This window comes from Ipomoea nil, unplaced genomic scaffold (genome assembly GCF_001879475.1).
Source record: "Ipomoea nil cultivar Tokyo-kokei standard unplaced genomic scaffold, Asagao_1.1 scaffold1619, whole genome shotgun sequence".
Taxonomy (NCBI): Eukaryota; Viridiplantae; Streptophyta; class Magnoliopsida; order Solanales; family Convolvulaceae; genus Ipomoea; species Ipomoea nil.
Window position 1 is genome coordinate 832,561 of NW_017618047.1, and position 15,018 is coordinate 847,578.

Sequence of the window (15,018 nt, forward strand, 5' to 3'; positions counted from 1 at the left end):
TTAACTGAATGACCAAATTTGAATCAAAATCAATAGTCAATAGATCATTTATGGTGAAATTGAAAGTCCAATGATAAAAATTAATAAAAATCAATAATCAATGGACCATTTATGATCCAATTAAAAGTCGAATGATAAAAATTGATAAATATCAATAGTCAGGATTAACTCATTAAACAATGATTTATAAGAAAGGATATTACTACACTCCACTACATTTATCACTCATACACATTATTTTTTGATGCGACACTTTATGGGGAATTGAAATTTAAAATTAAAAAGAAAAAGAAGAAAATAACTAATAACATAAAAATAACCACGTTAGAGAGTGGCTATAAATTGTGTAATTTTTATAGAGTGTGTGTGTGTATATATATATATATATATATATATATATATATATATATATATATATATATATATATAATTGTTTTAAGTTTATACATTTCTTTTGCAGATTTAGTTATTTAGTTGTTGATCAAGTTACAAACATAATACTTTGAATGAAATTAAAGATTATATTTGCAACTATGCCATTAAAGGATTATAGTATAACAATGGAAAGACATGAACTAATTAAATTTGCAAGTAGGTAAACAAATAACTAAATTTAGGGCGCAAACTGCATAATCTTCAAGATTTTGGAGTTTGTCCATTTCAACAATTATTTTGCAACATTTCCTCTTTTACATCATTATATCATACTCATGCCTCGTTAAAAACCACACTAGAAAAACCCAATGAGAGAAAACTAGTGAGGAAAAGAGTACATGATGTGTTGCAAATAGTGCGCAACTGTTAGTCTTTTATGACTTAATCTTCAGGATTTTACGTTCAATCTTCCAGATTGATTCAAGTAAATGTACTTCCCATTGTGTTGCAAATAGTGCGCAACTGTTAGTCTTTTATGACTTAATCTTCAGGATTTTATATTCAATCTTCTGGATTGATTCGAGTAAATGTACTTCCAGTCTCCCCCTTAAGATAACAATCTTCAAGTTCTACATATATTTCAAAATTTGAAGAGATGGATTGGACAAATCTTCTGGATTATCACTAGAATAGTGTACAATAATCTTATGACTTTTCTAGAGCTCATATAACATTTGTGCAACACAAGTGTTATTGTCCTCATTTTGAACATTTAGGGAAATTCATTTTATAACCAGCTTGGTACTTATGGCATCTTTGTAACAGCTATCAACTATAGATTATATATTTGTGTGTACCCCATTGGATATGGATCGATGGTATAATGAAAACCTGACTGCTCTCTTCATCCTTATCTATTGTTTTACTTTTTTACTTTTACCTTTATGTTATTGATACAATCATGCAACCCACCGGTTAGGAGCTAAAGGCCAGCGGGGCATCTCGCTTTACAACACGTTATCAGCAGCTCAACCACGTTGAACGGTATGCACTTTATGTTGTTATCATGTTTTTGTTGAGAAGGCAAAAATATATATCTCAATATTTGAAATGCTAATATCTTTTGGCTGGAAATTTTTTTTGCCTCAATCATCACGCCAAATATATTTGGCTGAGTTTTTTTTCATCCTCCATCATCATCGGATCCATGGATCTGCTGTTATTTGTTGGTTGCTGTCGAAGAGAAAAAAATGGCTGGAGATCTATTCTATGATGCTTCTGTTCGCTGGGGTCACCATCTGCTCGCCGGAATCGCTGCTATTAACGGAGAAGAGAATGGCGAGTATCACTCTGCGACGGCGGCCAATGCGCTGTGTTTTTTTTGATAGATTCCGTGGTGACCGCCGACGAGGGGACACACGTTCTGGTCCCGTGGCTACAGACCCGGTTCTCTCACGTCAAGGGGACTGCCGCTTGCTCCGGTGCTAACGGAGTGTCGACAATGCCCGTTACAAATTAGCGACATTAACAGAGTGATTAATGGCTAATTATTATTATATTAAATTAATAATTACAGTAACAGTTTTGCAGATATTTTGCAAAGATATCCTCCAGGTTGAGACGTCGGCTGGTGGGGATGTGCTTGGATCATCCTCGCGATCTTCTAACGGGTCCCGTTGGACGTTGGTTCATCAGCCTCCTCCACTGATGATCTTCAATTCGCGTTAAGATTATCAATGCAGTCATCAACGACGGGTTGAAACGCAGGCTCCGAGAAGATAGTTCTCAATTGGGAACGACAACATGCATGAGTTTTGGACCTCCGTCGCTAACTGCAAGCTACTGGGTTCAAAGGGGAAAAAAGAAACGAAACGGGACTGAAAGAGATCTACCGTCAATTATCCTGCATGACGTGCGGACGGTGATTACTATGATTGATTAATCTCTCTATATCTTTGGTGAACGGTACTAATTATTCATCCTTGTGCAATATTGTTTCGATGAGGATGTGCGATATTATTTAACTCTGGGAAATCTATGCTATTATATTGCCCAATATAAATATAAGAAAATTCAGAGAATGTGGGTACCGTATCCTGGGAATTTTTAATCTTTAATCCTGAAGATTTTTATCCCTGCATACCTGAGATATAATCTGGAGCTATACTGTGAATGTACTCTTATCTTTTTGCTACTGCTATTGCGTGCCGTAAGCTATTGCGTGCAACTATTTTGTCTGCCTTTATAGTCTGCAATGCATTTTGCTTAGTTAATAATAATGGTGGTATATTAATGGGAGTAGTAACTCTTGAAATCTGGCTTAGCTCATGCATGTGATCAGATTACGTTGTATTACTCTTTGATTGAAGCGTGGTTTAATTTTGGGCAATTTTGCAATTTGCCTTTGATGGTAACATCTATTTGCTATAGGCCATAAATGTTGATAGTAACATTTTAAACATAACATTGCCCAGAAAGCGAATTCATAGCACTAATTAGAATATAACAGCACTAGGACAATCTCTTAATGAAAATTGACTTGGTATTTATTTAGAAGTCAATTGATTATTTGTCCAAGTTTAAGCTTATTTATGGTGCTAGTCTTTATTTTAGAAATCTATTTACATGAGTTATTGAAATAAATCTCAAATCTAAACAAGGTGATAGTGCTTAATTTTTTTAATATAGTTTTGCCCGGAAGGTAAACCAAGAGCACTAATTTATCTGTCACTCGTTATCTTGCCCATCAGTTATGATTGTCACATTGTACTCCAGTAAAAGTACATGACAAAATTATGCTAAGTATTTGGTCATTGGGCTATTTTTTAATAAGGTCTGGAAGACCCTGAATATGGATTGATCTTTAAGGTGACTAATGGCTCATGAATGAAGTTTGCAACTTCTATTTCTAATGCTATGCTACTCTCCAAAAGTCAAAATTGACTCACATCATGTTGGTTTGCTTGAAGCAAACAAGTTGTGACTTTTTTTACACATAGTAATCACTGCCTGAAAATTCTGACAGGCGCAGCTTGAAAATTAAATTCGTGAAACATACTTGTTGAACTCCTTTTGGGATGAAATTTTTTCTGGAGAACCTAGACTCGTGATATTTGATGTCTGTAAAAATATTTTGTTAAAAATATGCTTTGGTTATTCCAGAAAAATTTGTAAAGTTTTGGCAGTGTGCTGCCAATTATTTTTCTGCCTGGAGCAATGTTGTGAAAAATTTCAAAAAAAATACTTCCACACCTTGGATTGACATGAAAATTTTTATGTACGTTCTAGACTTGCTGAAATACATATCTGCCAAATTTTGTGTCAAAATATGTTACCGTTTCCCCCTAGAAAATTCTGCAATCCAGGTCAAAATTCTGAAATTTTTCTGCCATTTTCAGCTTGTATATCTTGCTATTTTGTGATGTTTTCATGCTAATATGAAACTATGAAATAAAATGAGAAGTTTACTTGGAAAAGTGCTGTTTTTGATTCCCCGAAATAAGGAATGAATGGGCCCGACAGCGAAGATGTGCTCATTATTCTTTGGCGAACGGTACTTCTTCTCTCATTTTTTCTAATTTATGAATTAATAAACAATATCTCTTGTCATGTCATGCCTTGTGTGTACCAAACATGATATTCTTTATTTAATGGATGTGCATGACTCAATTGAGAGTTTGGTGTCCAAGACATAAGGGACAATTATATCACATGCTATTGCATGCTTCTCTTTAATTGACAACTTTTAGCATATAATCTCTTGATTAGGCTCATATAAGAGCTTTTGTTATTCCTTGTTGGCAATTAATTATTTTCTATAGGCCATAGCTATTGAGATTCATCACCCAACTTATAAGTGTGGCAATATCATGAATTCTCAATATGGTTAGGTTGCACCTGTCGTTGCTAAACCTTAGCTTACATGTGATAATAGTTAAAGGCTATAACATGTTTACCGTGCTAGTTTCTGCTATAGAAATTTTTTTGACATGAGATTTGGGCATATGATATTTAAATTTATAGCCCTCATTGTTTTGTATATTTATTTGCCCAGAAGGTAGATTAAGGATTTTAATTCTCTAAGTCATCCTTTAGGATGAATCTTGACAATGAATTCTTGACCAAAAATGGTCAACCTATCCCATTAATCCCCGAAGGATTGCTTGACGTTACTACGAGTCAAGTTTGTTTTACTAAGTCTAACTCACTGCGTATCACAAATCAATCCCTCAAGGATTGCTATACCCCTTTTTTCACCTAGTACGTGGTTTCAGAAGTAACATTTCCCTATCTGCGTTATTTTATTTGCGCAGTCTATTTTATATCACCACCACAACGTACCTCTAAAAGGGCTATCGAAGAAACCTTCGTCTATTGATTAAATACCGAAAGCCCATGATAGGGGATCAATACATATAATTGGGTACGTTGACTGCATTCCTAATGAAGATTGTTTCTCGGCATTAGGGGGAGATAATATACTACTCCGTAGCTTTTTGGAATGCCAAGAAATTTCATAAGAATAAAAACATCTTCATTATTTAAATCCATGTACTAGTTAGATTGAACTGGAAGTTCAAAAGATAATCTATTTGCGATTTTAGCAAATAATCTGCCAAATACATCTATTGATGATCATAATGATCATAAAAGACGTGACTAGGTCCCATATCCTTGGACCAAACATATCTATCTATACTCCTTGACACTAGAAGTGTAGGAGATCTATTGGTGAAAGAGATATGGATCATAATACTAGATCTAGTAAAGAAATATTGTCACTCTTGAAATAGCTATGTCCTGCAAACGTTCGTCCAGATGACGAAAAACCCTGGTAAGACTTATGGGTGCACCAAACAAACGTAATACTAGGGTGCGGAACGACCAGATCAAAATATCTTTGGGAAATGTTTAGAATCTGGTTGTTTTAGAAATTGTCATTACTTTTACAAATATGAGAGTTTTACAAAAAGGTTATAGTTGTCGACAACACAATTGCCATTACAAATTGCTCGTTATATGATAATCTGGATCCAGAGTTAGGCACCAGAAGTGCCATGACTATTTAATATATAAAGGAGCAATTAAGGCATAGCTCGACTCGCTAAAATGAATAAATTCTCTTTATAACATTACACCATTGAGCGTTAACCCTGAAGGTTACAAATGGGTGTGTGCATGAAAGAGAAATAAGAATAATGAGGTGATAAGAAATGAAGCGAGTTTGTAGCCTATGGGTTCACGCAGAGACCCCTAATTGATTTTAGTCAAATATACTCTCCCACAGTAAATGACATTAAGTTCCGCTACACAATACAATTGGCAGAATACTAAATTTAGATATGCAGTTAAATTTATTTTGAGAAATCCCTGATAGATTCATAATTCTCGAAATGAGGATTTATTTAAGTATTATTATGTGTCATTATTTACTCTTTAAAGGGTTGCAAATGGGGTTAATATCCTCATTGAAGGAATAATATGTACCATTGTGTGCTCGATAAAGGGTTGATAATGAACTTATTCATTATTTATTATCTCAGTCAAGATTGATGGTGTAAACATCAATGAAATATATAAAGAGCTTGATGATGTCAGTTCATGTTTAAAGACTGAGATTTTTGAAATAAAAAGCTTGTGAAAGCTATAAGTATTATCTCAACTTGAAGATCGAGTTTTTCTTTGAAGTTTTTTATATACACCAGTCAGCCTACATCTAAAAATGCTTTTTCACATGTCTCTATATTCATATAAGTGTCATGTTTTTATCAAACTAAAGGTTGCCTAATAATCTCTTGAAGCAGATAAGGAACCTTTTTGGACTTGAAGTCTTTACTTCATTATCATTGGAGCACCATTATAGAACCCGAAGTTCTATAACCGCAACATATTTGCGATAAAATTGCTGGCAAAATCTAGTGCTCCCCCTACAAATGAAGTACTTGAATAATGATTAACATATCCTCCGGTATCTTTGAGATACAAAGACATGATATTTATGTAAGAAACCATGATACAGTTTTAATAAGCTACTGGGGTACTGGCTGTTTTGTTTGATCTCTGCAATGCCAAGTCCAAACTGGTTATAAAATGAATTTCCCTAAATGTTCAAAATGATGACAATAACACTTGTGTTGCACAAATGTTATATGAGCTCTAGAAAAGCCATAAGATTATTGTACACTACTCTAGTGACAATCCAGAAGATTTGTCCAATCCATCTCTTCAAATTTTAAAATATATGTAGAACTTGAAGATTGTTATCTTCAGGGGGAGACTGGAAGTACATTTACTCGAATCAATCCAGAAGATTGAATGTAAAATCCTGAAGATTAAGTCATAAAAGACTAACAGTTGCGCACTATTTGCAACACAACGGGAAGTACATTTACTTGAATCAATCCGGAAGATTGAACGTAAAATCCTGAAGATTAAGTCATAAAAGACTAACAATTGCTCACTATTTGCAACACATCATGTACTCTTTTCCCCACTAGTTTTCTCCCATTGGGTTTTTCTAGTGTGGTTTTTAACGAGGCATGAGTATGATATAATGATGTAAAAGAGGAAATGTTGCAAAATAATTGCTTAAATGGACAAACTCCAAAATCCTGAAGATTATGCAGTTTGCGCCCTAAAGACTTATGGTTGTACTCTTTTTCCCTTAACTAAGTTTTTCCCACAGGGTTTTCTTAAGTTAAGGTTTTTAATGAGGCGACCAAATACAATATATGTTTTTACATATATCATGTACTCTTTTCTTCAACTAGGTTTTTCCCACGTGGTTTTCCTAGTGAAGTTTTTAATGAGGCATGAATATATTTTCTATTGTACTCTTTTCTTGTCTAGGTTTTTCCCACCGGGTTTTCCTAGCAAGTTTTTGACGAGGCAAGATCGATGGCAAAATAATGTCCAAGGGGGAGTGTTATAAAACCTTTATTTATGGACATTATTATGGTATTGATGATGAAATAAGTTGTAACAGCTTGGTACTTATGGCATCTTTGTAACAGCTATCAACTATAGACTATATATTTGTGTGTACCCCATTGGATATGGATCGATGGTATAATGAAAACCTGACTGCTCTCTTCATCCTTATCTATTGTTTTACTTTTTACTTTTACCTTTATGTTATTGATATAATCATGCAACCCACCGGTTAGAAGCTAAAGGCCAGCGGGGCATCTCGCTTTACAACAATTTATAACATTTAAAGACCTGCATAAATTAAACTACATTTTTATAAGTCAATAATAAATGAGGTATTAAAAATGCAAGCATGCATTTTTTTCAATTATTATCAGATCTAGATCTCTGTGTTCAGTCTTAGAAATCACATGCTGTATCCTTTTGACTTCGTTTAAGGCATTTAATTTGGTAATTAATAACTGAATTAACCAAGAAAAGTTGAACTCCCTAACTCACTATACTAGTTTAGCTTACCGAGATATATATTTCATATATGACAAGAGAAATTATACCAAATAATGTAGGGGTTATATATAATTATGCCACGTTATGAGATATAAGAAATGAGAACTTTTTATTAGTATACGAGCGTACAAAGTAATTGGGAGTTCAATTGGTTGAGTTTAGAGGGGTCGAAAGCTGAGTCAAAGACTCTAATAGGAGAAAAATAACAAAAATGGACAAAAATATGACATTTTAAAAATTTTGACGAAAATAGAAAAACTCATTTACCAAATGCGTATGTCGATAGAATATTTATTTTGTATTTATTTATTTATTTTTTTTGCAGACAAACTGACACACAACACTACTGGAAATTCTGAAATTTCCGACCACCTGAAAGTGATCATAAATCAAGTTGAAAGTCTTGTTCCGACCACTTTTGGTATCCGGAAAAGTTGATTGGGTACTTAAAAATATTAATCCGTTGGGCAAACTTCTATACCTAACGTTTGAATTAGTGAGTTATTGAGTTACTTTATAATCCCATCCAAAATTACAATTTTCATATTTAAAAAAAAAAAAGTCAAAATATTATATTTTATGGGAAAATACTTGGCGTACTCTCATTTTATAGTCCCAAGTTGTACTTCTTATTACTTTTTTGTGGACCCACATGATGAAAATAATCAATCCTGATTTGTTATCTCAGGGAGTACAAATGAAGGAATAGAATTTGAGAGTCTATATAGTATAACTCTATTTTATGTATGCATCTACAGTTTCTTTGGATATGTTTTTGCCTTTTTGGTGGGTTGTTGACTTAGCTTGTTGAAAGTAAATCACATGCATGCTCTTTATCCGCTGGCCACTGCACGTTGGAGTAATTATATTCATGATCAACTTGTAAATTATGTATTATCCAATACAAATGACCGCAAATAAGACAAAATTAAGATTGTTAATCAACAACCCCATGCAATATACTTCTAGTTCATATATACTTGGAGTTTGAAATAATTCAATTCATTTAAGTAACTGAACCTAATTTAAGTTAAAAACCTTTTCAATTCACTCGTAACTGGTCGAGTTACTCGAGATTTATAACTCAAATGTAATAAAAAAAAATGTATTTAAAAAAGACACGTGTCAAACATGCTAAATGAGTCACTTTAGACTTAATTGAATAATTTACAGGTGCCTTTCTTAACCTGTTGAACCACAAAGAGTCAACACTGCATCTACTGAGACTCGATCTTATGACCGAGTCACTACATGTCATCTGAACACAAGGTATTTGCAACCTTTTTCTTAATATTTATATGCACTGCAGGAGTATAATTTATATGACGTCAAAATGGTGACGTACGCAAACGCCCGTTTGTCCAATGCGTAACATGAGAATTAAGTCGTGCAAATATATTTAATAACGCCAACATATATGTGAACAATGATTATTTTAACTTAAATTTGAGTTGGTCAACTTAATGTAGCAAATAAACAATGACCATACAGAATGTAAACAAGCAAAAACTTTTTTTTTTTTTTTTTTTTTTTTTGTTTTAAATCCAAACAATGTATTGTATCAATGTACACATACCCTGTTTGGTAAATGACTGTTAGTTGTTAGCTGATTGAGTTAATTAGAGGATATAACTAGTTGATAATATTAGTTGATTGTAGAAAGGTGTTTGGTAAATTAGCACTTAGCTGATAGCTGTTTGGTATAATTTCTTTTCTCAAAAAGTTAAGTTGCTTTGAGTAACTTTTAGAATTTTAGCATTTTGGAATATAAAAAACTAATTAACCAAATACTTGTATTGATTTTTAAACCAAGTCAAACAACTAATAGTGGTTAAATAAGTCAAAATTGACCTATAGGCTAATTATTTTACTAAACATGGCCATTATATTTTAGAGTTTTTGTCGCTTATATGATCTCACGAATTAAATTTTGTAGTCACTTTCTGTCATTAAAAAAAATCTGGTGAACAATCATTAAAAATTGTACATACACTCAAAAAATAATGTTTTTATTATATGATAGTATAAATTAGACGAAATGTAGGCGTTTATAAATATACTACGTTATGAGATATAAGAAATAAGAATATATTGTTAAATGAGTACAAAGCAATTAGGAGTTCGATCAATTGGTTGACTCTATGGGTCAGAGTAGCTCCGATTAGTTGGCAAGTATTATAAAAATTATATCAGATTTTACTCTGTTTGGTTCATGAAAAATTAAAACATTTTTCATAAAACAATTTTTTACTTAACACACATTTGATATTCTAATTTCAATTGAAAACTAATAGGATAATTTTGTTCTTATTAATTGGGCACTTCAGAATCTTAATCCCTTGGACTGTTATCTAGGTTTACTATTTAAATTAGTGAGCAATTATGTTATTTAATACCTCCATCAAAAATGAAAATGTGATCTTAAACAACCAAAAAAAAAAGTCAAAACAATCATACTTTATGTATAGATCTAGGATTCTTTCGAATCACAATATATATGTAATTTGGTGGGTTGTTGAAAGTAAATTAATCATCAGATCACATGCTCTATATGAGCTGGATGGCCACGTTAGAGTAATTTAATTTGTAAATATCTGTATTATCCAATAAAGAAAAAGACACAATTGAGGTTGTTGGCAAATTAATATATAAATTTCTAGTACGTCAATCATATTATAAATAGTGTGATCATATCTATACTTCAATTCACCACACAACGTAACGCTCTCTCTGATATTTAGCTATACTAACTATCCTTTTGCAACGACAATCAACAATATAATGGCGGCGGCGCTTAATGTTTATGGCAACCCAATTTCGATTGCTACGATGAGAGTTCTTGCTTGCGTGTACCAGAAAGGACTCAAGTGCTACATTAACCACCCAATTAATGCACCAATCGGTGAAGAAAAAAGTGTACGTCTGTTCTCTCAATACATGTTGATTCTGTTTGTTAACTTATTTAACCAGTATTAGCTGTTTGACTTGGTTAAACAATTAATATGCAGCTTTTTGGTGAAGTGCCAGCCCTTAAGGATGGATCTTCGAAGATCTATGGTACAGTGATATATATTATATATGGAAGTAATTTAATTAAGCTTAGTACTTTGTGCAGCTAGCTAGGTTTTGGCCCTGTTTGGTAAAAAATTGGCCTATAGGCCAATTTTAACTTATTTGACCACTATTAATTGTTTGATTTAGTTAAAATATCAATATAAATGTTTGGTTAATTAGCTTTTTGCAATTCCAAAAGACTAAAATTAAAAAAGCTACTCCTAGCAACTTTTTCAATTAGCTTTTTGAGAAAAGAAATTATACCAAACAGCTATTAGCTAACAGCTAATTTACCAAACACTTTTCTACAATCAGCTAATGTTATCAACTATTTATACCCTCTAATTAACACAATCAGCTAACAGCAAACAGCTATCAGCTAACAGTCATTTTACCAAACAGGGCCTTTGTTTTTCATGGATGAATTATATTGTTGTGGGCGGAGTTATAAATTAAATTTGATATATGCAATGCATGTAGGATCACGGGCGATTACGAGCTACCTTGCATGCAAATACGGTGAGCAAGGGACGGAATTGATACCCAGAGATGGGGCGAGGATGGCGGCGATGTTTGAGTTGATGGATATGGAAGTTCGTAGGTTAGACCCAGTGGTTTCGAAGATAGCGTGGGACGACACAAGGATGAAGGGGATTATGGAGATGGTGAGCGGATGCGAGTCTGATGATGCGGTGGAGAAACACAAGAAACAGCTGGAGGGAGTACTGGATTTATACGAAGAGCGAATTAAGACGCTGGGATACTTTCCAGAAACTTCGGCCGCCGCCGCCGGAAAAAATGGCAGAATGATGACGTTGGCGGATGTGAATCATATGCCGCTTTTCCACTACCTCGCCAACACCCCGTCGCTTAAGGGATTGGTGGACGGCCGCCCCGCCGTGAAGAAATGGAGTGACTTTATCCTCGGCAGTGGAGCTTGGGGCAAGGTCACAGATACTCATGTCCAGCCCAATTAATTAACCCTCGGCAGTGTTGCATGCGTCATGCGTCATGCGTCATGCGTCATGCTTGTGTTGTTGTTTCAATCAGTTTATCTTTGGTTTTACGAATTACATACGATGAAGCTGCTAGCTTAGCTTCAATGTACGTAATTCCTGAACGTGACTGTATGCATGTGTTACGTTGTAAGTTTCAGTCCTATATTGTTTCTTTGGGTTACCGTATGTGGTCCGTGCATGTGATAATTAATAATAATATATCTATCTTTGGTTTCTAGCGTTACTTTAATTTCATGTCTGATCTTTAGATTATATATTGGTGGGATCGGAATAAGATATACATACAGATAAGAGTTAAGGCCGGCTATCTTTATTCTTTAAACTTTGCTTCTTTCAAAGTAACATAGATTAAGTGATATCACTATTTATTAATTATTACTCCTTACTACGTACGTAAAATGTTGCAGGAGCAGTTGATTTTCATGGTGCAAAGAAAACAGAGAGAAGAGAATTTTGATCTATTAATTAATCAATTGTAGGTATTACATGCAGGTGAAGATGAGGTTGTATATAGCCAAACAAAATGATTTAAAAAGACAATATCGAAAACCCTCTAACAAACTCATTACAAGCTCAGCTAAGTGTTAGGATCGAAACAGGTTCACAACACCAAATTATAATAGCAACTTGAACTGAAAATAATATTGAGAACACTAAAATTTAGAATAAATCATATACACAAGGCAAATTGAAGAAGAATTTTTGTATTGACATATTACCATAGAAATTACAAATATAACTCCATATTTTACTCTCTGTATTTTTGCTATGCTAATGGGATTTTACAAATGGGATAATTTACAATAAAAAGAGTTGTCTATTTATAGGAAACTCAATGCCTAGAGAATTGCAAAACATTTAAGAGCATCCACATTAGTTGGGGAGATTTGGGAGATAATGTAAGAGTGATTAGGAAAGAGAATGTGGGAGTGGAGAGAAAAAAAAGGAAAAAAAAAATAACAAAACAAAAATTGAAAAAAATAATAATAATAAAAATCTGCCGCGTCAAGCTCGCTGTCAGTGCGCCTGACGCACTACACGGGCGCGTGCATTGCACGCGCCCGTGTAGACATTGGCTGTGCGCAACCAGTGTTTTTTTTTTTTCCTGACATTATCCTTGAACTTGCAGGATAAATATTTTCACAAATAACCCCACCCCACATTTGTTATTATCCCCACCCAAAATAATTCATCTGACATTATCTCCCTAATATCCACTGATGTGGATGCTCTAATGCACCATTAAATGCAATTCGATCTTCTCGTGCAAGTAATTTTCCTTACTCAAAACCTTAGCCCAAACTTTCCCCCTTTCTCAAACCTTAGCCCACGCTTTTCCCTTTAGGAGAAACCTTTGCCCAAGCAATTTCCCTTTCTCAAATTTATGCACAAGCAATTTCCCTTTCTCAAACCTATGCCCAAACATTTCCCTTTACTCAAACCTATGCCCAAGCATTTCCCTTTACTCCAACCTATGCCCAAGCATTTCCCCTTTGCTCAAACGTATGCCTAAGTTAAAACCTTAGCCCAAACTTTAGCTTCTACATTTGACTTTATTATTTACACTAAAATGAGTTGAATACAGAGATACTGATATTCTGGAATACTCTAGCATGGATTAGACTTCATCAGGGACTAGTATGTTGCTATTTCTTCAACACCCCTGCATATCTTGTAATCCTAGCTTAGAGATAAAATTGTAAGATTTTCCCTAATAATATATATTATATATTATATATATATTAGGGCCTTAATTAAGTGGTGCAAGTTGACTAGGCTTATTAAGTGGTCTGGTTGGACTTAATAACTAGTAGTTGTTAGTCAACCAAACTCTGTGCCTAATATAAACCTGGATTGATGGGATACAGGTTCATGGATTAGATAGCACATTCAGTTACGGTACTCAGACTGCTCAGTAGATACCAATACGCCATCTAGGGTTCTGAGTCAGGTCTGAGACAAAATATGGTTGACGGTCTACCGTTAAGAGGCAACACAACAGGAACATCAACTATGGCTGGAGATCAACACGACTACGCTTCCGCTATCATACGAGGTTAGATTTTCGTATACTATGGTTCATATAGTTAGACTATTTTAGATCTAACATTTGGTATCAGAGCCTTTATCAATCTCTGCCTGGTTGATTGTTTTGCCTAAAAATCAACATTAATTAATATCATAGATTGATTTTAATATATGTTGTTTTTCGAAATATTGTCTTATGGACTTGATTGATTGTTGTTGCTATGTTGTTGCCGTGTTTTTGAAATCCACCGCCATCAAATTTTGGCCGGAGGAATACGTACGGTTCGATGGTAACAAATTGTAGAGCTCTCTAGTGGCAAAGGAGTTCATTGGAAATCAGTCATCAGATGGCGTTGTCTACTACGTTTTTACCAACGTTGGCGTAGAGACAGTGTCGTAGGCGCAGTGGGGTGGCGACCGACTTCATCTTTGAAAAAAGGTTGGTTGCCATAGTGGCGGTCAGACAGTGCGTCATAGTGGGGTGCGTCATGTAATAGTTAATATTTTAAAAGTTTAATTACGCTATTATTATGTTGATTTTAAAATTTATTGTTATTTGAATTTGAATTTTTTTGTTTGAAATGAATTTGAATTTGAAATAACTACTTTAATTATATAACTAACGTATTTAAATAAACCTTTTAAATAAAATAGCAGACGATATTTGTCGAAAATCTCTACCAAAAACTTATTTATTTGAAAAAGATTATTTATGTAAGAACTATATTTATTTTATATCTATTTTATCCTCTTTATATATGTTGAGTTAAATTAATTATAACTGATGTTTAAATGAATGTATACATAAATTCTATTAAATATAAAACTTTACCAATAAATTTGAACACAATAAACTTGTTTCCATACTTCATTATGCTTTAATATATATAGAGATAGAGATAAAGCTATAATAATAAAGGGTGTTGCTATTTGCACCAACCTTTGACCAAATATGATATAAAGTATCATTGAAAATGTAAAAAGGTGGTAAATTATAATAAATATATGGGTGGTGCAAATAGCCTAATGGGTGGTCAAAATGCTATTTGCACCACCCTATTAAAACTGCATTTATGAGATCAAAATTTAATTCTAAAAAAAAAAA

At 33.6% G+C, this 15,018-nt stretch overlaps 1 protein-coding gene across 1 annotated transcript; it reads left to right on the forward strand.

Moving 5' to 3' along the window:
• Window positions 1-10,593: 10,593 nt before the first annotated feature.
• Window positions 10,594-11,843, forward strand: LOC109191247 (glutathione S-transferase APIC-like). The gene is made up of 3 exons (XM_019341831.1): window positions 10,594-10,728; window positions 10,821-10,869; window positions 11,347-11,843. The coding sequence occupies exons 1-3, from the start codon at window positions 10,594-10,596 to the stop codon at window positions 11,841-11,843; spliced, it is 681 nt and encodes a 226-aa protein (XP_019197376.1).
• Window positions 11,844-15,018: the final 3,175 nt, after the last annotated feature.

Coding starts and splice junctions, on each gene's coding strand:
- LOC109191247 (XM_019341831.1), top strand. CDS start 10,594: ATGGCGGCGGCGCTTAATGTTTATGGCAACCCAATTTCGATTGCTACG. Junction 10,729..10,820: donor CAATCGGTGAAGAAAAAAGT/GTACGTCTGTTC, acceptor ATTAATATGCAG/CTTTTTGGTGAAGTGCCAGC. Junction 10,870..11,346: donor TGGATCTTCGAAGATCTATG/GTACAGTGATAT, acceptor CAATGCATGTAG/GATCACGGGCGATTACGAGC.